The 23709-nt window shown below is 41.3% G+C and overlaps 1 protein-coding gene across 2 annotated transcripts in view; it reads left to right on the top strand.

Moving 5' to 3' along the window:
- LOC124861781 overlaps positions 1 to 23709 on the top strand; it is a 41228-nt gene that overhangs the window by 12425 nt on the left and 5094 nt on the right. Inside the window, exons 2-20 of one of the 2 annotated variants that reach the window (XM_047355716.1) lie at positions 11005 to 11119; positions 11216 to 11314; positions 11792 to 11884; positions 12408 to 12480; positions 13254 to 13493; positions 13647 to 13878; positions 13973 to 14032; positions 14543 to 14827; positions 15021 to 15129; positions 16908 to 16968; positions 17660 to 17899; positions 18082 to 18316; positions 18394 to 18453; positions 20232 to 20501; positions 20649 to 20685; positions 20859 to 20931; positions 21360 to 21599; positions 22049 to 22250; positions 22331 to 22390. In XM_047355716.1, the coding sequence (XP_047211672.1) occupies positions 11046 to 11119; positions 11216 to 11314; positions 11792 to 11884; positions 12408 to 12480; positions 13254 to 13493; positions 13647 to 13878; positions 13973 to 14032; positions 14543 to 14827; positions 15021 to 15129; positions 16908 to 16968; positions 17660 to 17899; positions 18082 to 18316; positions 18394 to 18453; positions 20232 to 20501; positions 20649 to 20685; positions 20859 to 20931; positions 21360 to 21599; positions 22049 to 22250; positions 22331 to 22390 (2743 nt within the window). In that variant the 5' untranslated portion in view covers positions 11005 to 11045. Of the gene's footprint in view, positions 1 to 11004; positions 11120 to 11215; positions 11315 to 11456; positions 11707 to 11791; positions 11885 to 12407; positions 12481 to 13253; positions 13494 to 13646; positions 13879 to 13972; positions 14033 to 14542; positions 14828 to 15020; positions 15130 to 16907; positions 16969 to 17659; positions 17900 to 18081; positions 18317 to 18393; positions 18454 to 20231; positions 20502 to 20648; positions 20686 to 20858; positions 20932 to 21359; positions 21600 to 22048; positions 22251 to 22330; positions 22391 to 23709 lie in introns of those variants that run through there. The other variant, XM_047355717.1, reaches the window with a different exon arrangement.

Here is a 23709-nt window from a genome sequence, read left to right as displayed (position 1 = left end):
AGCTTGTATCTCCAAGTAAAAATAGTTGGAGGTTTTTCTGCTAAATACAACATTTTTGGCCTTTGATCAGCGGAGAAAACTAGTCAAATAAATAATATTCAAATGAATTATATTATATAAGAATTACCCTAGTTTCTCACCTGAAAATGACCAACTTCTAAAGGGTATCTGAAACAAAAATCCTTTTATTTAATAAATATTTAATCAGAATCATCTTTATTGCCAAGTTCGTACATACAAACAGGGAATTTGACTCAGGTACACTTTGCTCTTTTGTTCTGTTTTTGCATTACAGAATATACATATTTACAATTTACGATGTACAATATGCACATATCTAATAAAAATATTTTACGTTCTATTGTTTCCAGAGGAAATTGTGAATAGATTTGGTCTCCGTTTAGAGCAGAGAAAAAGTGTTACAGAAAAGGAGAAGGAAGAAGACAGATATTACTACTGCTATTACTTTATCTGTTTATTACTCTTAGCAAATGCTAACAACAGTGTAGAAAGACACTTTCCTGCTATCATATTTGATATTTATTGTTTAATTGTGATCAAATATTTTAAAACCAATGAATCCATAAATGTACCAATGTTTTCAGTATATGTTGGTAACATTAATTATTTTAATCCAGAAATGTCCCCAGATTTGATTTCAGAGTTGGATTTCAAAGCTGTATGGAATACGGTTTTTCTTGTCATGCAGTCTTGGTTTCTTTCTCCTGTTTCACTGGTGTATTTCCATAGAAGATATCCTAGACCCTAGGATTCAGAATTAGCTTTAATACCAGGTTTGTAACACAAACAAGACATTTGACTCTGGTACATTTTGTTCTCAATAATAAAGAATATCTTCTTAAATGTAGATATAAACACAACTGAGTTTACAATAGAAGATAATGTCAGATCAGTCCAGGTATGCATGGTGTTGTTCTGGATCTCTGACTGTCAAGAGTTCATCAGAGAAACAACCTGGAGGAAGAAACTGTCTCTGTGGAGGCTGGTTTTAGCAGACAGTGCTCTGTAGCGCCACCTGAAGGTAGAAGCCTAAACAGTTTATGTGCAGGGTGTTTTGGGGTCTGCAGAGATGTTAGCTGCCCTTCTCCTGACCCTTGACCTGTAGTCCTGGATGGAGGGAAGGTCAGCCCTGATTATTCTCTCTGCAGTCCTGATTATTCATTGCAGTCTGGACCTGTCCTGTTTTGTGGATGATCCAAACCACACTGAGATGGATGAAGACAGGACAGACTGAATGATGGCAGTGTAGAAGATCACCAGCAGCTCCTGTGGAAGGTTGAACTTCTTGAATTGCCTCAGGAAGTTCAGTCTCTGCTGGACCTTCTTCTGAACTTTTTCTATGTGGGAGGACCATCTGAGGTCTCATGAAATGGCAGTCCTAGGAACTGGAAGTGGTCCACAGTGGATGCAGTGTTGTTGAGGATGGTGAAGGGGGTGTGTGGGGGTGGTGAAAGTCCACCATCATCTCCACAGTGTCATGGTGGGTTTAAGGTTTCTGACCCACATGCAAGAGAAACAGGAATCAGTTAAATGATGTTTAACAATTCCAATAAAACAGTTCAGTACAGAATCTGGTCCGGGTGGTACAGCAACGAGTGGAACCGGGACTTCTGTAAGAGAGGTGTCTGTGAGTGAAAGGTTTCCTGAGAGCGAAATGATTAACTGGTCAGAGCTTACAGGAGCGGTTGGTGTAGTCCGCCAGGGGGTGAGGTGAGTCATCGATGGGGTTGCCAACAGTGGTTTCCAGTTTATGTGTAGCTTGTTTAGTTTGACTCACACTGTTAGAATCCAGAGACCGTTGAGAGCAATAGTGGTGCTGGACGAACAGGTCGTGCAGATCTCTGAGCCAGGAATGAGCCAGCCTTCCAGCAGAGTGGGAGCCAGTCGTGGGGAGCTGATCCAGAGATGAACTGAGTCTTTCACAGAGGAGAGGGAAACAAATGAACACTGGAACTGGCACCTTTAAATAAGAACAGAAACACAGGGATTACCATTGGAAACAGAGATCAAAATGTTTAGATAAACTCAGGTAAGACAAGGTCCAGGAGGAGGCTTGGAGTTACCAATGACAGTTAACACTCAGTCACCAAGTGACTGGCTTCCAGCTTTTTTATGTTGCCTGAAGGGAGCGGCTGATTGCCCATGATGAGCTGCACCTGTGAAGAGGTGCAGCAGGAGACAGCAGTGGAGCCCAGCAACCTGCTACAGGTAGCCCTCTAGTGGTTGATGGTGGGACTGGAGACAAACAGGAAACAGCAACAGGACAACAACCCCATTCTCTGACACACAATCTTGAGTGGGTTAAGTTCCAGGTGGTTCTGACCACACCAGTGTACCAGCCGATCCAGCACCTGTCTGTATGCAGACTCATCACTGTCTTCTGCAAACTTCAGGAGTTTCACTGACGGGTCCGCTGAGGTCCAGTCATTCAGAGGGCGGAGTAGGGAGAGAACTGTCAGAGTTAGACACACTGATAAACTCAGAGAAGGTAGGAATGAAGACCCAAGCAAGTCAAAGTTATCTCTGGTAGCTATGGAGAGACAGTTCATCCTCTCAGAGGAGCTGCTCTGTGTCACAGATTTTTATTAAAGGAATAAAAAACACTCATGTTACATCATCGTGGGTTTGGCTACACACAGTTTCACAAACACAAGTCCTACTGAATATAACTGGTTCTGGCCAGATGCTGATACATCACACAGGTCCACATCTGGTACTCAAGGACATGAAGATTAGCTGCGGTGAAAATGTGGGAGAAGAAAGTTTACTAATTTAAAAATGATAAAGAGACAACTGGTTTCCTCTCAAGAGCCGACGCAGGGGAGCTTTTATTCAGAAAACATCTCTGAATTCATCTTATTATAACACATTTCATCTATTCAAACACAGTGTTATGCCTCCACACATTCCCCCCTTAATTAGGTTATTTAAGCTAATTAACAGCTGAGAGAGGTCTTATATTCATATTATCAATATCTTGTGTGTATAAGTGATGTATTTGAGTAAGTAAAATGAATTAAAATGTGAACGATTATGGAAGGTAGTGAAGATACTTTATGTACAAAATTAAGCAACCCTAAATGGTTGTTCTTGTTTAGGTCTGAAATTTCAGGTTCAACTAATTAATTAAGATCCTATTTAGAGCTTCTATGCGCACATTATTTTAACTGTGTTAAACTATGATAAACTAAACCTATTCACTAATTAGACCAAATCCGGCTACTCTGTAGCTCTTCCCAAAAGTCTCCTTCAGGAACTCACCCATGGAAACATCCATGTCAGTCAAACTCACAAACTACGTATCGATGAAGGAGACCTTCAGGTCGGCTTAGGACCTCCAGTCGAAAAACCCACCCGTCCTAAAAGGCAGGAAAAACGTCTGGAGGCCTCAGAGAAAACTCATTCTCGGCCAATCTGAACAAGAGATCTCTTTTGAATCTAATATGTATCATTATCATCTATTTTAAGGACCTTTCATGCCAATCAGGTCCTGGTTCATCATTCCTATTCACCACAATATATGTAACAGAAAACATTGACTATGTTGAACCTCTGGAGCTGAATATCACTAGAATGGATGCTTCCTTTCTATCAGAGAGCATAAACAGCTTGAATCAATTCAGAACATTAAAATGACATAAAGACAAACTCAAAGTTATAACAGAAAATAGAAAAACATCAGTTAAATTCTCTGCAGAAAATCAGTGTAGTTCAGTCTCTGTCTTTGGTCTTCCTGGAACCTTCTTTAGTCTCTTAGATTGGTCTTTTCAACTTTATTGTTCTGCCATCGCATTTATCCTGGTTCAGGATCCCACAAAGTCTTCATGTGTCCATCGGTCTCTGAGTCCAACGCCCAGAAAGGTTACTTGTACAACCAGTCTCTGGATTGGTGTCATTCTGAGAAGACAGAGAATACTGACCAGTATCTTGCTAAGCCATGACATTAAATTACCACATGTTTAATTAAACATCCTTTCTTGGTGTCTCCACAGTCTGATTACTGTTTGTGTCCATTTAACTGCTCTACATATTCCCCTCTAAACCATACAAAGCTCACATTAAACATTAAAGAATATGAAACCAACTAATGTACTTAGTATCAAAACTTAAATTGTGCAAAAAAAGGAGATTGTTGTAACTTCAGGGTCAACCCAGGTCAAAATAACAACTAAACAGATCTGCTTTTTATGGATAAAACTTACCTGATAAAAGAAACCAAATACATTCATCTTACCTTCCTAAATTAACAGAAACAGGAGAAAACGTTGTTCAACAAAAATGGCAGTTAAACCCTTACTAATCTCCTCTTAGTTATTATATCATACATGTTATCCAAGCATCAGACGTCAGGGAACTTGTTCAGATCATAGTCGTAACAGAAGTATCACATGTAAATAGGGTGTTGTTGCATCGGTCAAAATAAGGTGAGATCTTTCCATGTAATCCATGCAACATTTAGTAACTGCTCACAGTTAACTCCATAAACGTTACAATAAATATCCTTATATCCTTATGTGTAATCCATGCAATAATTATTAAAATAGACGGTTGAAGCAGTGAGGAGTGAAACAAGCTTGTTCTCATATTCTGGAGATGAGAGACTGGAGAGGCCTGTGTGGAGCCACATATTATCTGTTGCAAAAATATGAACAAGTATATCTAAAGAAATGATGTATGATAATTTGATATTCTTTCACATGTGTTGAATAAAATTAGTAGTCTTTGATTAACAAGTTAAAAGATGTATGATTGAAATGTGGTTAAGAACTGAGAATTAGAGGAAAAACATTAAGGTTTGACATTTTCAATCAGCTATATATGAAAGAGATAATGTTGTGTGTTGTATGAATAAAAAGGATGAAGTTTAAGTATTGGTTTTAAACTGTAAATGAAGTAAACGCTGTAACTAAACGTTTGAGCAGCACCAATTAAAGCCTCTGTTTAAGAGGAAGTGTAACGTTGAGTGAAACGGGGATAGAGCAGATGTTCAGGAATTGGGGAAGTGAGAGCTGTAGCTTATAGCAACAAAGATCATGTTTAACCATGAAAGTCTGGAGCATCAGTGTCTGTCACTTAAAGGAAGAAACCTGAAGATTAAGTCGTATTTCCTTCAAGAAACCACTCGTTGTTACCAGAAGAATCTTCTCCATCAGGTGGATGGATGAGCCTCCATCTTCAAAGCCTCTTCAAACTCACTAGTTTCAGCATCAGGAAAAGACAGGTTGAGTTGATTGATTTATTTCTATTATTGAAATTATTACGTGTTACTGACCCCTGCTAAAGTGTTACTAATTAAAGAAAGCATATAAAATTCTAGTTAAATCGTGGACATTCAGTTAATTGAGTCACCGTATTTTTGGTTTTTCATTGGTGGTAAAAAGTCTTGTTGCCTGGTTCCAAGATATTTTAGGAGGTTTTTATAGGTTGCCTTAGTCAAGTTTGTTAAAACAGCGTCTTGGGGCTCGTGCTGAGCTACTAAAATTAACCTAGCCCATAAACCAAGAGCCAGCTGTAATATTAGGGAATGAGCAGCCGTGAACAAAAGTGACTGTCGAAGGTGTGGATGACTGTGAGAGGCTACTCAGTCGTCCAGACCTCCAGTTGAAGAAGGGCGAGACTTTTGGATGAAGGCTGTCAGAGGCTAGGTGAGTCATTTCCCGACACCAGCTTAAACAGAACTTTCAGTGAACCTGCTCAGTAAGATCTTTCAGGTTTAGGGAAGTCTGGACCCGTTAGATGGAGAGCTGGATTGAGCAATCCCTTTAGACATGGGGAAGTAGGAGGGAGCGGTTAGCTCATCGGACAACGAAACATCGGTAGCATCACCTTTTCTGTATTTCCTTAGTGTCCTTTTTGCTGTATTTCCTCAACGTCCTCCTTTATCATAATCCAATGCGATGATGACATGGACAGAGGTGTGATAACTTTCACAGCACTGCTCAAACTCCAGCCCCGGGTACATAGGAATCTCAGAAAACAAAATAATTATGAGCAGAAATGAAACTTTGAAACCAAATTTAACAAGTTAAACTTTTAGAGTAGAATTGTGCTGCAGCAAATATCAAATACATAAAGATCTTAAGAACTAAAATAAATGGTCAAACCATTTTCCATTGAGAAAGAACTTTCTTCTAAAAGCTCTCTGAACAACAACCCAGGTCCAGCCTCCACATCAACGAAGGGAAACGTTCTGTAGGTCAATTTGGTTCCTTCTCATCACCTGTAAAAGGCTATTGATAGAGAGATCTGAACTGCTCCTTTTAGCAGTCATAATCAATTATATTCGCTCAGGGTTTTTATGCAAAAGAAAGAAACAGAAGTTAACAAGGATAGTTTAAGTAATCACCTTTTCCCCTGGAAGCATGTTTAGTGTCATTCTACTTCATCCTATCAGCACAGATATTGTTCTAAACTACGTATTTCTCAAACATTATCCTGAAAAGAAATAGATTAACATTGGTAACTACTGTGTTTCTGTACAGTCTTCAATCTGATCCAGTGCCTGAAAATAGTTTGTCTGGTGCGCATTTTATTATCATTCAGAAATTAGTCATTTTATAAAACCATGTGTGACATCACCTCATGTGTTATTTTATTCTTAAATCGATCTCATAAACTTCTGACTTAAAGATACATATTTTCCACTCATAGTCTTCCTTTTTAAAACAGGTCAGATGACAATTTTCCTTTGCTAATGTTTCTGCTATTTTGTTAATGTATCAAATTTCAGCTGATATTCTATAATCAACTTCATCCTGTTACTGCAAGCTTTCAGATGAAGTCAGTTTTCAGCATTCAAAGTTTTCCTGTTTATTGACATTCTGTGTCTTTGTAAGTGTGAATAATGTTGTTTCTTTGTGATACTAACTTAATTAACCACTGCTTCTGTACTAATAATCAAATTATATGATACTTTGTCTCTCCTGCCAGTATTGTCAGCTTCCTTTCAGTTAACAGCTAGCATCCAGTACCAGAGATCACAGCTCCGTTAGGGTTGGTTCCTTCACACATTCTTATCTAAAAGATAAGTTTTAACTTCTATGCCAAGTGTTTAGCCCTTATTTCTCTGTGTTCAGGGTGCAAATACTTAATGGAGTCTGCAATTTTGTGCTTTGTCCAAGGAATGTGATGTTTGGCGTTGTAGAGACAATGCCTGGAAGTTCTCAAAAAGAAGATAACGAGGGCCAAAGGAGGCGGTTCATTCCTCCCTCCTATGATATAAACCTCTTAGTTTGCTGACAGTCTGAGACTTTCTTTATAGCCACGTCAAACACCGCTGCTGTTTTCCACTAACAAAAGTTAATTTATAATTGTCTGTACACACAATCAAGAAGTTTCCCATATAATTATTGAAAGACATCCAGAAGAGATGTCAAAGCTATATTTTGCCTTAAAGGGAACTCTGCTTTTTCCTGAGATCTTCCCTTCAGTAACAAACATTTAATAAAATCCATTGTTTAAAGAAAACAAGAAACCTATTTTATTTTGTACATATATACTATCATTGTGCATCTCAAACACTCATTTATCTGTGAAAGACTTACTTGCGAAGACTTAGAATCCAGTATCTTATACTGTAAAAACCTTTCAGTTGTGCAGGATTGTAAATTTATTCAAGTTCCTGTTTTAAATTCTCTAAGCAACTTTCCTAAGTCAAAACCCTGTTCTTTATATACTTATTATCTCTGTCTCTGTTCTGGGATCTAATCCAAAAAACCATTTCCTGACTCTACTCGCCTTCTGAGGAATGTTTCCTGGAAACATCTACTAAAGTTTAGAATAAAACATCAGTTCAACATTGGTATTCTCAGTTAATATGTTAGAGGTTAAACTTCCCACAGAGTTTTTCTTGGGATCTAAATTAACACCTTCAATCATTAAAACTCTCCTAATTTGCCTTTACTATCATTTGAACTTTGTTGTGCATTTGTCTTCCTAGCCCTAACTTCCTTTATTTTCTCATCCGTTAGTCCTTAACATGTAGTGTAGTGAGATTGAGCCAAATGCTGTCTGGCTCCAGTTGTTGTTGAATGACTTTTATCACAAGAATGTTCATAGTTCCTCAGAGTTCTGTCTGTCTCTGATCATTATCCTTGAAGAAACCTTATAATCACTACCTGTATGTTTGATTTTGTGCATAAATCATCGTTTGTTCAGCTTTTTTCCAGTTCATTCATTTCTCAAAATAAGTTGCATGTTAATCATATTGGTTTTGCAGTTAGTTCCAGGTGGTGGTTTGTAAGTAAATCCTCAATAAAACAAATAACTACTCATTTGATAAACTCAGAACTGTTCTGTTGTTTGAAAAAAAAGTTTCCTGTTGAATTTTATCCACTAAAAGCGTAATTCTACGCAAGTCATCTCTAGTCTAACTTCATAAACAACTATCTGAAGTCGTGAAATGTTTCGCAATTCTATTCCTCAACATATTTTTTGATGCCTCTAATCCTTAGAAAACTACTGTTTGCTAACACTGATGTTTTTCAGCAATTTTATATTCAGCACAAATACTTCAAAGGTAGAAAAAGGAAGAATATTCAAAAATATAATTCTTTGGAGAAACTTAGTAAACTGCTTACAATTAATTAAATATTTCACGTGATCCATGCCTAGTTTGCTATTCAGTCTGCTTAGCAACTGAAAATGTGGGAGAAGAAAGTTTACTCATTTAAAAATGATGGAGAGAGAACTGGTTTCCTCTCAAGAACCGACGCGGGGGAGCTTTTATTCAGAAAACATCTCTGAATACATCTTCATTCAAAATCCCAAAGAATCCCTTTCATGAGTCAAGATATATATACACAGTCATATCATAGTTGTCTATGTGAGACATTTTGACCAATCAGATGCATCCTTTTACTTACGCACATTTTGACACAACATTGATTCTCCGTTGCAGTTCCGAGAATAGAAGTCCAGCCAAACATCTGGAAAAGATCAGACTGGCCTATGTGACAGTTTACAATAACAATTTCATCACTTATCTGGACCGATGACCTTTAATGTCAAAGCAACCTGGCCGGATTCAGGATATCATAATTCCTTCCAGCCGGACTATTTCTATCCAGTCTACAAGTTTGCTTCTACAATAACAAGTCCATCGGTCATTCCTCATGTCAAGACCTTTTCCTTGTATGTTTACTCAGAGTGAACAATTCTTCACAGAATTCATCTTATAATGGTAAATACAATAATAACACTTTCAATCTACTCAAACGAAGCTTTAAGCCTCAACACGAACCTCCTGCTTCCCAGAACTCCTCTGCTCACAAGTTCCTGCTCAGTCTGCAAAGCCACCACCCAAATGTAACTCTATGACAAGATGACCTTTCTGTTAATAGTTCATAAAAGTACTTAGAAAATAAATATGAAAAGTATTCAAACCACTTCTATCAAAGTTCACCAAACTAAACAAATGAAAATGTATTTTAATGGTAAATCATAAAGATAAAGAACCTTTTTAAACTAAGCAAGATAATTCTTGTACAAATCTTCCAACAAGAACACACCCCTGGGGGGCACCGGTGTTGATGGTTCTTGAAGAAGTTTGTAGGCGCCAACCAGTCCAAACGAGGAGAACTCCCTCTGTGAATAAAACGGTTTACAGTTTATGAGAAATGACTCCAGGTCAGGACTACATGTCTTCTTCAACAATGTGATGTCTCAGCACCGACATTCATTTATATAAAAGCAGATTCCGCCTCCTCTCTTTTTCCCCGATAAGTCAGCGTTGCGGTCCGCTCTGAACAGCTGAAAGCCCGGTATCAGAAGTACGCAGTCCAGGGTGTTCTCACTCAGCCACATTTTGGTAAAGCAGAGGGCGGCAGATCCGCGGAGGTCAGCTGGCATCAAGGAAAGATGGTGAAAAAATGCCAAGAAAAGACTGACTGATGTTCAGAAGTTCCTGTGCACTGAAAGAGACCACCTAATGGTGTCAGAAAGCACCAGAACAAGATGCAGAAAACAAGGGACCGAAGCTCTTTTTGTTATTTCTTCATTTTGGCCAAAAGTTAGCAAACTTTATAGGACCTTTTTGAACAGTGCCACCTACAGGTCAGCCCATGTAAATGCAGAAAACCTCTTCCAACCTGTGTTGATGTCAGACTGCTGGAAAGAAAAAGCATCAATAAAGCAACAACAGTTGGATTAGCTCTCACGTATCGACACCAGTTAAGAACTGTGAAATTGTTTGTTTTCATGCCTAAATTTGGTTGCAAATACTAAATGAGGTAACGATAATTCATCCATGAAAGGGTTAGGTAAATGGTCCGCACTGGTCTAGTGCTTCAGTTCATCCACACACTGACCATGGTGGACTACAGAGTAAAGGTCAAAACTTAGTCTGTTTCTGACATAACGCTGAGTCATCACTTTACATCTTACTATACCATGAATGGTGGTAATAAAATGTACCAATGTTCCATTAAACTGCTGTCAGACTTCTATGATGCCACGTATTCTGGATCTGAACAGGAGAAGATGAAGGAGATGTTGTGGAACATCAAGATCTGTAAGGTCTCTCAAGTATGTGTGCAACTTTTCATGCGTTGTGTGTGTTCTGTACTCAGTGGAGAGAAATTCACAGTGTTCTGCTGCATCCTGACCGGGTGTATTACTATATTAAACGGCTGACTGACCATTTGAGAATAAAATTTAATGCTTAATGAAATCTCATCAGCTAAGCATTAGACAAGTTATTACTATACAGAGAGGGAACATTAAGCTTTTAAATGTAAGTGAACATCAGACTAACTGTTGAAATGAAGCTCAGTGAAGCTTCCAGTCAAAGTGAATCAGTTCAGATCTATGATGGGCTCCATCTAATGGACAGATCGAAGTACAGCAGGTGGCAGCAGGTGCTTCACAGGGTGGTCCGACTGCATTTAACAGAAAAGAGCCAATCAGAGGAGCAGCATACGTCTAAATAATGAGGAGGGTGCTTAACGCTGATATGCAGATAAATGATGAGTGTTTCCTCTGCAGGTGAAGATCCAGAGGGGGTTAGCTGATGTGAATTTGGCAGCATGGATCAGTCAAAAGAAAAACACAAGAGATTTCTTCTGTTTAAAGACAAAGAGAGCAAGCGGAAAGTTCCAAGGTGAGATATTGGCCACATCACAACAGAACCTAACAGATTTCACCTCTGAAAAATGACCTCAGCAGTTTTCTTGGTTCTGACTGTTTGTTGTGTTAGTTTAAAAAAACCTTCAGTCAAGCTGTCAGCTGAACCTGTTCCTAGCCAAGCGTCCTCTAACCGGAGGTCAACATGTCTGACCTGGTGCTGGCCTGCCAGGTATGTTTTTAAAATGACTCTCCCACAGCTTCTCTGCCCTTATTGTTCTCAGCTGGTCCTCATTTCCACCTGATTACCTTCTCAGGGTTACTCTAACCCTTTCTCCTCACTTCGTCCATGTATTTCAGCTCTTTTCTCACTGCTGGATTCGACTGTTTTCCTGCAGCTCCATGTCTGCTACTCTGCTCCGTACCATATCCTCCGTCTCAGGAATTCAGGATTTCTGGAACCTCAAACTTCCTCTTAGATAAAATCAATGAATATTTTAAAGAATCAGAACCTCTTGAAGAAGGTTCTGTTAGCGGGTAATTAGCAGACAGCTGTTTGAGTTGGTCCCACTCTCTCAGAATGAAAGATTGTATTCAGCTAATTGGTCTAATTGGTTTTTAGATGTAAGAATCTCAACATTTCCCATGTTTTTGTTTGCTCTAAACAGGAAGCTGACCATATTTGTGTTTGTATTTTCTACATTTACAGCAGCGCTCCAAGACCAGATCCTGTTGAGTCTAAATGTGTTCCTGAATGTAAATCTGCATCTAAAGATAAAACCAAATCTGCTGTAAAGGCCGTGTAAGTAAAAACTGTCCATTCTGTTTGAGAAGATTGGTTTAGTTGTCCAAAAAGACCACTAACTACAGAACCTACCTACAGAACCTAAGAACCTGAGTCATTGGCTGAGAACACTATAACTATGATCATCTGCTCAGATACATGTGGGGTCTCTTACGTCTCAGTACCCTCCCCATCCTCCAAACTTTCTATGATGATGCATTCACTGACTGTGAAAGCTCAGTAAAACCCAATGTATGAATTTCTCTTAGTTCTGAGCTTTTTCAAATGATTGCTGAGAATAGTTATCTGTTTCGTTCTTTCAGAACGGTTGGGAAATTAGTTCTAAAAGAACTGAGCAGAACTTAAAGGAAGCCATTCGAAACATAGAACAGCAGCTGTTAGGCCTGATGAATCTGATTTCTTCTTCATTGTTTTTCTACATTAAAACGTCTGTCTAATAAATGTGTTAATGACTATTTCTGTTTGCCAAATAGAAATATTCCTTTAAGATCAATGTTGACATTTCTTGATGTCTCATTAGTCCACTTAAGAAGACGTCAAAGGAACAGGAGGAGATCTGGAGCTCCATGTGTCCACCTGGGGACAAGGATACTGTAAGTTTCAGCCCTGTGGTAAAACCTGTATTGATTTCTCTGATTCAGCCCTAGCCATACAATAAAATGAAAAACTTTTTTTAAAAGAGAGACTGGGTAAAAAAATGGACTCCATGGGAAGGTTCCAAGGTCAGAACCACTGTTGACCCAAAAGAACACTAAAACCCATCTCACATTTACCAAAAACATTGTGAGGATCCCAAAGACTTCTGGGAAAATATTCAGTGAAGTGACGAGACAAAAGTGGACTTTTAGGATGGTCTGGTTCACACCTACAGTCAAACTTGGTTGTGGTGGTATGATGGTCTGGTCTGCTTTGCCACTTCAGAACCTGGAAGACTTGCTGTAATTAATGGGATCATGAATTCTGCTCTTCAGCAGAAGATACTGAAGGAGAATGCCTGACCATCACTTTGTTAGCTTAGGCTGAAGAACAGTTGGGTGCTGCAGCAGAACAACGATCCAAAGATCATCAGCAAGTCCACCTCTGGATGACTGAAGATGATGTCTTGGAGTGGTCTAGTCAAAGTCTGTACCTAATCCCATAGCTATATAATGTCATGACCTTCAACGGGCCATTCATGTTGGAAAACCTTCCAATGTGTCTGAATTAAATCAATTCTGCAAAGCAGAGTGGGTCCACTTCCTCTAATGTGATGTTGAAGACTCACTACCAATTATCCCAGAAAATCAGGATCTTCATGAATGTTTAACCTTTCTCTGCTGTTCAGATGATGAGGCTCTACTAATTACATTTATTTTAACTGTGAAAGGAAACCAAGCTTTGGCTGAAGAAGTCTCTGGAAGATCTGGGAGACAGGGAGCTGAAGTACTTCCACAAGTACCTACAGACCGCGGAGAAGTCAAAGGACGGCTTCAAACCAATTAAAAAGATTCGTCTGGAGGGTGCGGACAGACTGGACACCGTAGATCTGATGGTCCAGGTGTACCCAAAAAAGACCAGAGTGGTTGGAGAGAAGATTTTGGAGAAAATCAACAAAAATAAAGGAAATGTAATTATCTATATTGTAGTGTGTATGCATGAACATCTCATGAATCATTACTAAAATACAAGCTTATCCCAGATCAGTTTGGTCTCTCTTTAGAAAACTAGGTCTTTCTCAATAAAATCTTTGTAAGAGTTATTCATCGTTGTTCCATTCAAGGAGGTCCATCAGTGGCTTTTGGACACTTTGGACAAGCTGGACGACAGGGAGCTGAAGTACTTCCACTGGTTCCTGCGATCTGCAGACGAGTCAAAAGATCAATTCAAGCCAATGAAAAAGGAGCTGGAGGATGCAGACAGACTGGACACAGCAGATCTCATGATACAGACCTACACCACAAACTCCAAGGAGGTCACAAAGATGATCCTGAATAAGATTAAGAGCAATAAAGGTCTGTTAGATGGAAAGGCAAACGTCCCAGAGATCATCTGCTCAGCTTTTACACCGACTAATAATTAAAATCTACTTTTTATTGGCTCAAACAGGCAAAGTTATCCCTGAAGCTGAGGAGCAAATGAAGCCATCTTCTCCAGCTGCTGCAGAAGGTATGAGATTAATATGTAAAGTCCAACCAGTCCTACAGAGCAAATTCAAAAGACCAGATCCTCAGTTCCACTGAGTGTTCAGGCTCTTCATCTAGTTTCTGCACAGATGAAGATTCCTAATTGGCTGCAGAGATAAGAACCTGAAAATCATGAAGAGCCATTAACCCAAAACTGTAAAATATGATCCAAACCTCCAGGTTCCTCCAGGTACCAGTCTGTAACATAACCATCCTCCTCTATTGCAGCAGCTGTCCTAACATCTCAGACACTGCATTCCTAGCTAGAACCTCTGTTAGATCTTCAGGGTCTGCTTGTTCCCGAAGGAAATGGCTGCCCACCCACAGAAGAGATAAAACAGACATTAGTTGGAAGAACTGGGTTTCACTGTTGGAGATCAGCCTCTCTGTAAACTGCCGCAGTAGCTCATTCCTTTCTTCATCAGTGTGAGGACATTTTCCTGACGGCTCATAGATGAACATCTGATGATTGATCTTTTCTCCCATCCTGTAGAGAAAGAGCTCTCCAAGGTGCTGGACCAGTTTGTTCAGGAAGCTCCAAAAGAAACCTTGACCCAACTCTCACAGGCTCTTGTAGCGGATGGTGTGTTGAAGTCCTCTGAGAAGGAGACCATCGTTGAGAAGAACCACACCAGAATGAACAGAGCAAGCTGCCTTGCTGACACAGTGATGGATAAAGGACCTGGTGCCTGTAAGAAGATGATTCATCACCTTCAAGCTATTGATGTTCCTCTTTCCACAAAGCTGGGTTTGTTCTCTGGTCCATTTGCTCAACAAGGTGAGTTTTACTGATAGTTTGAGGAGATGAAGTGTTTAGATGGAATCATCATGGTTGGGAAGAACTACAAGCTGAGTCTAAGTTAAAAGCTCCTTTTCTCCTCAGTCTTCATCGGAGGCTAATCTCTATTCTGCTAAATGACCATCAAACACCATCTAGGATCAACTAACTGTGTTCTCCATCCATCCTCTAGATCGCTCTTCACCAGAACCCAAATCCAAACCTGCATCTGAACCAGGACCAGGTGTTGTTAAACGTTTACTTGGTTTAGCTGCTTCTAAAGACTCCTCTGCTAATCAAAAGTTAGTTTTCTTTAAATTATTTTGCACAAATTATAAAAAACTGCTTTTAGCATAAATTGTGAATAAAATTAGTTTCTATGTTTGAATTTAATGACTTCATTATAAGTGTGTTGACCATGAGGAGCTGGAACCTTCTCACCAATAAACCTGATGTTAAAGTCCTAGTTATGTCTAAACTTTATCACTAACAAACCACTGGAACCAAGAATGAAATGGAACCAGACCAAACGAAGAATCAGTCTATAAACATCTTTCTGTAGAGTGAAGATGTTTCAACCAGGTTTCAGCCTCCTATGTAGATCACAGCAAATATTTCATCAGGATAAATGTGGGGATATTTAACCCACAATAACGAACCTACAAGCACATTTCTGAAACCACGTATTCGGCCCTGTCACAGTACAGAGACCGCCCTGATCAAAATCACGAATCATCTCCTGATGGCATTGGACTCTGACTTGCTAATCGTCCTCGTCCTCCTCGTCTCTCCCCAGATTCTCCTTAGCCGTCTAGCTTCCATTGGTATAAGCAGCACTGCTTTATCTTGGTTCTCATCATATCTCTCTGATAGTTCTCACCTTGTTCAGCTAGTCTTTCCAATCTCAACCCGTCCCAGTCAGTAGTGGCGTGCCCCAGGGCACTGTCCTGGGACTGCTCCTCTTCATTATTTACCTTCTCCCTCTAGGCAATATTTTCAGAAAATATGGTATCAATTTCCATTGCTATGTGGATGACACTCAACTCTTCCTCTCCTCCAGACCTACCGCATCTTTACCCCCCACCTCCCTTCTTGAATGTTTACAAGATTTGACTTTTATTTCTCTCATAATCTCCTCAAACGTAATCCAAATAAAACTGAATGACTTCTTAGTGGCAAAACATCCACACTCTGCAAATCAAGCAAATTTTCCTCATCAGATAAAAGGTCCACTGTCCTTCCTTCCCCGCATGTTCAAGGGTCTAGGTGTCATCCTTGACAGCAGCCTCTCTTTCACAGCTCATCACCCGCTCTACCTACTTCCACCTCTGAAATCAACCGTCTCCATCCCTCTCTTACCTGCACCACCTCTGTCATTTTAGTCAGTCCTTGGTCACATCCCGGCTTGATTACAACAATGTGCTGTTCTTTCGTTAACCTAAACTTCAGCTGGTCCAGAACTCAGCAGCCTGCGTCATCTCCAGAACCCCATCTACACAACACATGACCCCTGTCCTCCAGCAACTCCACTGCCTGCCCATCCCTTTCTGCATTGAGTTCAAAATCCTTCTGTTAACATTCAAAGCCCTCCAAACCTAACCCCTCCTATCTTACCCATCTTCTTCCTGTTTACACATCATCTCGCGCCCTTCGTTCCTCCTCTGACTCTCTTCTCTCCATGCCACGTGCCCGTCTGTCCACCGTGGGACTCAGGTCTTTTAGCTGCTCTGCTCCCAAATAAACGTCCACTGGATCTCAGATGACATCATCCCTGCACACTTTCAAATCTCTCCTTAAAACTCACCTGTTCAGATTAACGTTGCCCACTTGCCCTCCCCACATGTTGCATCCCAAACCTTTATCTGTATTTTATTTGTTGGTCTTTTCACTTTGTTCACAATCAGTTGTTTTTAAGTTATTGTTGTAAAGCGACCTGGAGAGTCTTGATAGGTGCCTATAGATAAAATGTCCTATTATTATTCTTGTTGTTGTTTCTGTCTTCCTCACCACATGCAGCATGTTACCTGCTACCTGTCACCATTAACCATCATGTTTCCTCATTTTTCCAAATGACCCAAAGAGCTGAGGAGCATCTAGAAGAATGCTGGCGCCACATCTGCCCAGAAGGGGACAGTGATGCTGTGAGTCACACATAATCTTATGAAAGTCGGATGCACATGTTGAACTTCTGTCTTTAGAGCAGCAAAAACAAGGGTTTTTTCTGAGATTTTTAAAGCCAAACAGCAGCTCTGATTTCAATGAGGTCTGCTTGGGCGGGTCCACTTCCAGCTCAGCTACTTTACCACAGGCATAAGAGCTTCATGGTTCTCCAGGCTTTTCCAGGATGCCCCCTCTGCTGCAGGAACCCCTGACATCTGATCAGGAAGCCTCCGGGGGATGCACTTTGGAGGTTCTCTGTCATGTTCTACTCGGAGGAGACCTAGAACCCGGTGGAGGGACTGCATATCCGGTCTGCCTGGCAATGCCTTAAGATCCCCAGAATGAGCTGGAGGGTGTCACTGGGGAGATGGTTCGGGATTCCCTCCTGGACCTGATGACCCAACCTCAGACAAGCAACAAACAATGAATGGACCAAATCAGTCATTATTTCTACTGGTAGACCTGTTTTACTGGGTTCATTGGGAATTCATTTGTCTGAAATCAGTTTTAACTGTAAAAGCCCAAGAAGGTAACAGATGTCCTAATCCATTCCTGTTAGCAAACATCTAATCAGAGCTGTTTTCAAGTTGTCTCCATTATTCTTCTGATGCTTTCAACTGACCCACAGTTATTTGGTTGATGACATTTATCTGATTTCATTTATTGATGAAGGACTTAAAGCAATGGCTGAAGGATTCCCTGGAAGATCTGGACAGCAGGGAGATGAAGTACTTCCACTGGTTCCTGCACACTGCAGACACGTCCAAGGACGGCTTCAAACCCATCAAAAAGAGTCGCCTGGAGCATGCAGACAGGCTGGACACCGTAGATCTGATGTTTCAGACATACACCACAAACACCAGGGAGGTGGCAGAGAAGATTTTGAAGAAGATGAACAAAAATAGAGGACATGTAATTATAAGATTTTTTCCACCCAATTCCTTAAAAAGCACTTTTCCATCCCCCACTTGCCTGATAAACAGCAAACTAATGAACATTCTTCATGTAGCTAAGCTTAAAAAACTGCCTGACGCCTCTGAGGCTCCAAGTCATCTGTTCATGTGATCATAACCATGATCTTCTAACTTTTCAAGAATTTCAAAGACTGGCTTCTGGACATATTGGAAGAGCTGGACAACAGGGAGCTGAAGTACTTCCACTGGTACCTGTACTCTGCAGACAAGTCCAAGGATGGCTTCAAAGCCATCAAAAAGAGTCGTCTGGAGAGTGCAGACAGATTGGACACGGTGGAACTGATGGCCCAGACGTACGCTGCCAACACCAAGGAGGTCACCAAGAAGATTCTGGAGAAGATTGAGAACAGTAAAGGTCTGTCTGGGAGAAATAAAACTACTTCTACTGTTAAAGTGTTTCACTGGAATAATCTAGATGTTTCTTTCGCACAGGGAACGTGATACCTGAAGTTGAAGAACAGAGTAATCCATCTTCTGCAGCTGCTGCAGAAGGTATAACTTCAGCTTTGAAGGTCCAGACACCTTCAGTTCCAGACATCACCTTGCTTGCTTGTTTGTACACTGCTGCTGCATCTAATGATTCCAGGTGTTCAGCAGAGCCTTTAACAGAACCTCCCAGCTGGCTTCTCTACAGGATACAGTGTCCCTCATGGCCATTAGTGAGGAAGTTCAGCACATTTATTGATTCTTCTCTTCACCCAGGCTCAGATCTCTGAGTGCAGCAGTAAACATGTATTTACCTGCCTCCCAGTAAATGACAGAGTTTTAACGCAGATCAAGAGCTGGACTCGCCCGGGCGGACATATGTGACACCTTCCAGCCAGAGGATGCACTGCAGTGCATCATGGGATAAATCTGAAGCATTCCTCATGTGCTCCGCCTCCTAATAATTAACACGGTTTCATTTTTAATAAGTTGATAAGTTAATAGGGCCCAATTCAGAGGCTAACCTCAGGGTCCGGTCGGTCCGGTCCATCTGGCGGTCTCACTGAAGAGAGCATAGAGAAATGATGACCTCATCCATAAACTCATTATTGCTGCCCAGCTGGGTCAGAGCTGGGAATAGTTATCTTCTGTTCCAGCACCAGAGCTGAACTGGTTCTGTTCCAGCACCAGAGCTGAACTGGTCCTGTTCCAGCACCAGAGCTGAACTGGTCCTGTTCCAGCACCAGAGCTGAACTGGAATCAAAGTGGTAGATCTTTATCCATATTGTCTGGAGTGTTCCTGTTCCTCTTTAGCAGTGATTCCCAACCTGGGGTCCTCGTGCCCCTAGTGGTACGTGAGCACATTGCAGGAGGGATGTGGAAACGTTGAATATTTTATTTCCAAGATGACGGGTAGACATCAACAGTCAGTAGGGATGATTCTTGGATGTGTGATGCTTTATTAGGACTTAGTACAAAACACACCAAGCTCTTATCAACCAAAAGAGCAAAAAAGACACAATAAAACAACTACAGGTGGGAAAGACTAAAGCAGGAGTGTAATTGCTGTTCACCTGGACGGCGCTCCGCTACCTGGAGAGAAAGAGAACAGTAGATGGTGTTTCCACTCTGCAGATCTAAGCTCATCAAGGACAAGCAGCTCAGGTGTCGCATCAATAGAATAGAAAAGACTAGTCTTTATTGTCATTGTACTGGGGGGGGGGGGTACAATGAAAATGAGGTTAAAGCTCAGTTAAATGATAAAAACAAAGTAAAACTGATATAGTGATCCTAAATATTTTTTAAAGTGTTTTGTTACTGATTTTTGTTTATTAGGGACTTATCCAAGGGGGGCGGCCCGCCAACAAGGTGGTTATAGTAGTTTTACCAGTTGATGTCATTTATTTTATTAGATCACGTAGTCAGTCCTTTCTGTCCCTGCGTCTTCGCTACTTTCTATGGCCAAACTTGACAAAAGCTGAACAAAAACACACTCCTCGTACTATGTGTCACCAACGCTGACACACTGAGTTATGTGCGCTCGCACGCTGGTGAAAACAAGCTCCTGACAGCAGACTGAAAAACATGCTGCTAAAATCCTAGGGTACGCATTGGAGGAGGTACCTGTGATACAGCAAAATGGCTCAGGGAGTACACAAGTCAATAAAGGGTGGATGCACAGGTTCCTGCAGCCAGAATCTGGGACCTTACTGCAGAAGGTCTCAGATTGAAGGAGGCTGCTGGACCAGACTGTTGCAATTCATCCTGATGTATCTTCTCATGTTCTTCGGTTCTGCTGGTCACTCTGAATGACCTGGGCTGACTTCTTGTAATTCTGCCTACAGAGAAGGTGCTCACCAGGATGCTCAATGACTTTGTGGAGAAAGTACCAAAAGACACTTTCACCCAACTCATGGAGGCTCTCATAAGTGCAAACACCTTGAAGGCATCAGAGAAGGAGAAGATCCTCCAGAACCACACCAGAGTAAATATGGCCAGCTGCTTTGTTGACATTGTAACGGAGAAAGGAACAGATACCTCCAAGGAGGTGATTACCAGTCTTCAAACCATCAACCCTCAACTCTCTTCTGAGCTGAGTTCACCTTCTAGTCAAGGTGAGTTCCCGCAGTCCTAGTTACAGGTTTTCCACTTTCAACCCTTTGGGTTATGACCTTAAGATTCCTATGGTCCCAGTTTCAATAAATGTTGCAACACTATCAGAACTGCATGTGTTCCTCAACCTGTCTCTGAACTTCCCCCAGATAACAAGGGCAAGAAACATCTCTTTGCTGGCCTAAGGTAGGTTTCTCCTGGGTGGTGGCTGAAGAACGTTAATAACTGTTAGTATAACTCTGGGTTCCAAATAGAACAGCTCCAGCTTATCTTCTTGGGCCAGTCTTTAATCACAGCTAGATATTTCTCCAGCATTAACCATCACTAATCCCGTTTCTCCATGATCTTCTCATCCAAAGGAAAAGAAGGTTGCTGTCTGAGGAACAGGAGGAATGCTGGGCCCAGATTTGTCCTCCTTGGGATAAAGACGCTGTAAGTCTTTCTTTGTCTTTAACTCACCAGGTTAAACCAGATCCAGCATGCCACGTTCTGTAGAGAACCCGTTAATAGTGAACGAGTTCTGTAGAGAACCTGTTAATAGTGAACGAGTTCTGTAGAGAACCTGGTAATAATGAACTGAGTTCTGTAGAGAACCTGTTCATAACAAACTGAGTTCTGTAGAGAACCTGTTCATAACAAACTGAGTTCTGTAGAGAACCTGGTAATAATGAACTGAGTTCTGTAGAGAACCTGGTAATAATGAACTGAGTTCTGTAGAGAACCTGGTAATAATGAACTGAGTTCTGTAGAGAACCTGGTAATAATGAACTGAGTTCTGTAGAGAACCTGGTAATAATGAACTGAGCTGTTCACCCTCTGGCCTGCTAAAAACTTTTCTTTTCCTAATTTGTCTACTGAAGGAGTTGAAGCACTGGCTAAAGGACTCTCTGGAAAACCTTCGAAACAAGGAGGTGAAATATTTCTGCTGGTACCTGCGGACTGCAGATGAGTCCAAAGACGGGTTCAGATCGATCCGACGTTGCCGCCTGAAGCACGCAGACAGACTGGACATATTGGACCTGCTGTTGCAGATGTACCCTGCAATGACCAAGGAGGTCACTGAGAAGATACTGGTGAAGATCAGCAGCAATACAGCTCTGGTAAATTTGTACATGTACTATACAGTTAGGTCCACAATTATTCATACGACAAGTATTCATACCCCTGGCAGCTTTGGGTTAAAAGGATCTTTGGATTTTAACAACCTATTCTTCTGACTGGAAGTAATATTAATGGTCTGTAGTGGCCTAGTCAAAGTCCAGACTTGAATCTGAAGGAATCTGTGGAGGAAGCTAAAGATGAGGGTGATGGCAATGAGGCCTGAGGACCATGTTAAAAGCTGCTCAGGTGTTAGAAGATGTTTCCATTGATCATTCAGAAGGGGATCATTTTCTGTCCAAGTTGACCCAGATTATGTTCGAAAAGATGTCCGTCTCGTTTCTATTAGAAAAACTTTGCCATGAATACTTTTGGGCCTAGCTGTACATCCAGTGAATCCCTCTCTCTCCCTATTGTGACTGACCTGTATTTGTTCTGCTATGGCGAACAGAACTGGATTCTGGACTTATTTGAAGAGTTGGGTGACAAGGAGCTGAAATACTGCCAGATGTTGCTGCAGAGAACAGACAAGTCAAAGGGTGGCATCAAATCCAGAGAGAAGGTGGACGCAGCTGATCTGATGATGCAGATGTACAGCTCAGACAACAGGGAGGAGGTCGAGAAGGTTCTGAATGAGCTCAAGGAGAGCACAGGTCTGTCACATGAAATAAAAACAGGAAGAACCTTCCTCATCATGCTGGTAGAACATTAAGATTTTATTTGCTGATTCCAGATGAAGTTCTATGTGAAGATGAGCAGCAGAGTAATCCATCCTCTCCAGCCGCTGCAACAGGTAAGCGGTTACCACTGAAGGTCTACCAGCTGACTAATGCAGACTGTTAACATTGTTGGGCTTCACAACTGATCTGAGCAACATCTCCTCTACCAGTCATTTTCAATGGTTAGAAGAACCCAGGCATGAACTTACTGCAGTCTACAGGTCCTTCTCAAAATATTAGCATATTGTGATAAAGTTCATTATTTTCCATAATGTCATGATGAAAATTTAACATTCATATATTTTAGATTCATGGCACACTAACTGAAATATTTCAGGTCTTTTATTGTCTTAATACGGATGATTTTGGCATACAGCTCATGAAAACCCAAAATTCCTATCTCACAAAATTAGCATATCATTAAAAGGGTCTCTAAACGAGCTATGAACCTAATCATCTGAATCAACGAGTTAACTCTAAACACCTGCAAAAGATTCCTGAGGCCTTTAAAACTCCCAGCCTGGTTCATCACTCAAAACCCCAATCATGGGTAAGACTGCCGACCTGACTGCTGTCCAGAAGGCCACTATTGACACCCTCAAGCAAGAGGGTAAGACACAGAAAGACATTTCTGAACGAATAGGCTGTTCCCAGAGTGCTGTATCAAGGCACCTCAGTGGGAAGTCTGTGGGAAGGAAAAAGTGTGGCAGAAAACGCTGCACAACGAGAAGAGGTGACCGGACCCTGAGGAAGATTGTGGAGAAGGGCCGATTCCAGACCTTGGGGGACCTGCGGAAGCAGTGGACTGAGTCTGGAGTAGAAACATCCAGAGCCACCGTGCACAGGCGTGTGCAGGAAATGGGCTACAGGTGCCACATTCCCCAGACCTGGGCTACAGAAAAGCAGCACTGGACTGTTGCTCAGTGGTCCAAAGTACTTTTTTCGGATGAAAGCAAATTCTGCATGTCATTCAGAAATCAAGGTGCCAGAGTCTGGAGGAAGACTGGGGAGAAGGAAATGCCAAAATGCCAGAAGTCCAGTGTCAAGTACCCACAGTCAGTGATGGTCTGGGGTGCCGTGTCAGCTGCTGGTGTTGGTCCACTGTGTTTTATCAAGGGCAGGGTCAATGCAGCTAGCTATCAGGAGATTTTGGAGCACTTCATGCTTCCATCTGCTGAAAAGCTTTATGGAGATGAAGATTTCATTTTTCAGCACGACCTGGCACCTGCTCACAGTGCCAAAACCACTGGTAAATGGTTTACTGACCATGGTATCACTGTGCTCAATTGGCCTGCCAACTCTCCTGACCTGAACCCCATAGAGAATCTGTGGGATATTGTGAAGAGAACGTTGAGAGACTCAAGACCCAACACTCTGGATGAGCTAAAGGCCG

The sequence above is a fragment of the Girardinichthys multiradiatus genome, chromosome 24, assembly GCF_021462225.1.
Source record: "Girardinichthys multiradiatus isolate DD_20200921_A chromosome 24, DD_fGirMul_XY1, whole genome shotgun sequence".
Classification (NCBI taxonomy): domain Eukaryota; kingdom Metazoa; phylum Chordata; class Actinopteri; order Cyprinodontiformes; family Goodeidae; genus Girardinichthys; species Girardinichthys multiradiatus.
Note: the sequence above shows the minus strand (reverse complement) of the source record. Positions and strands in the feature narration are given on the sequence as shown.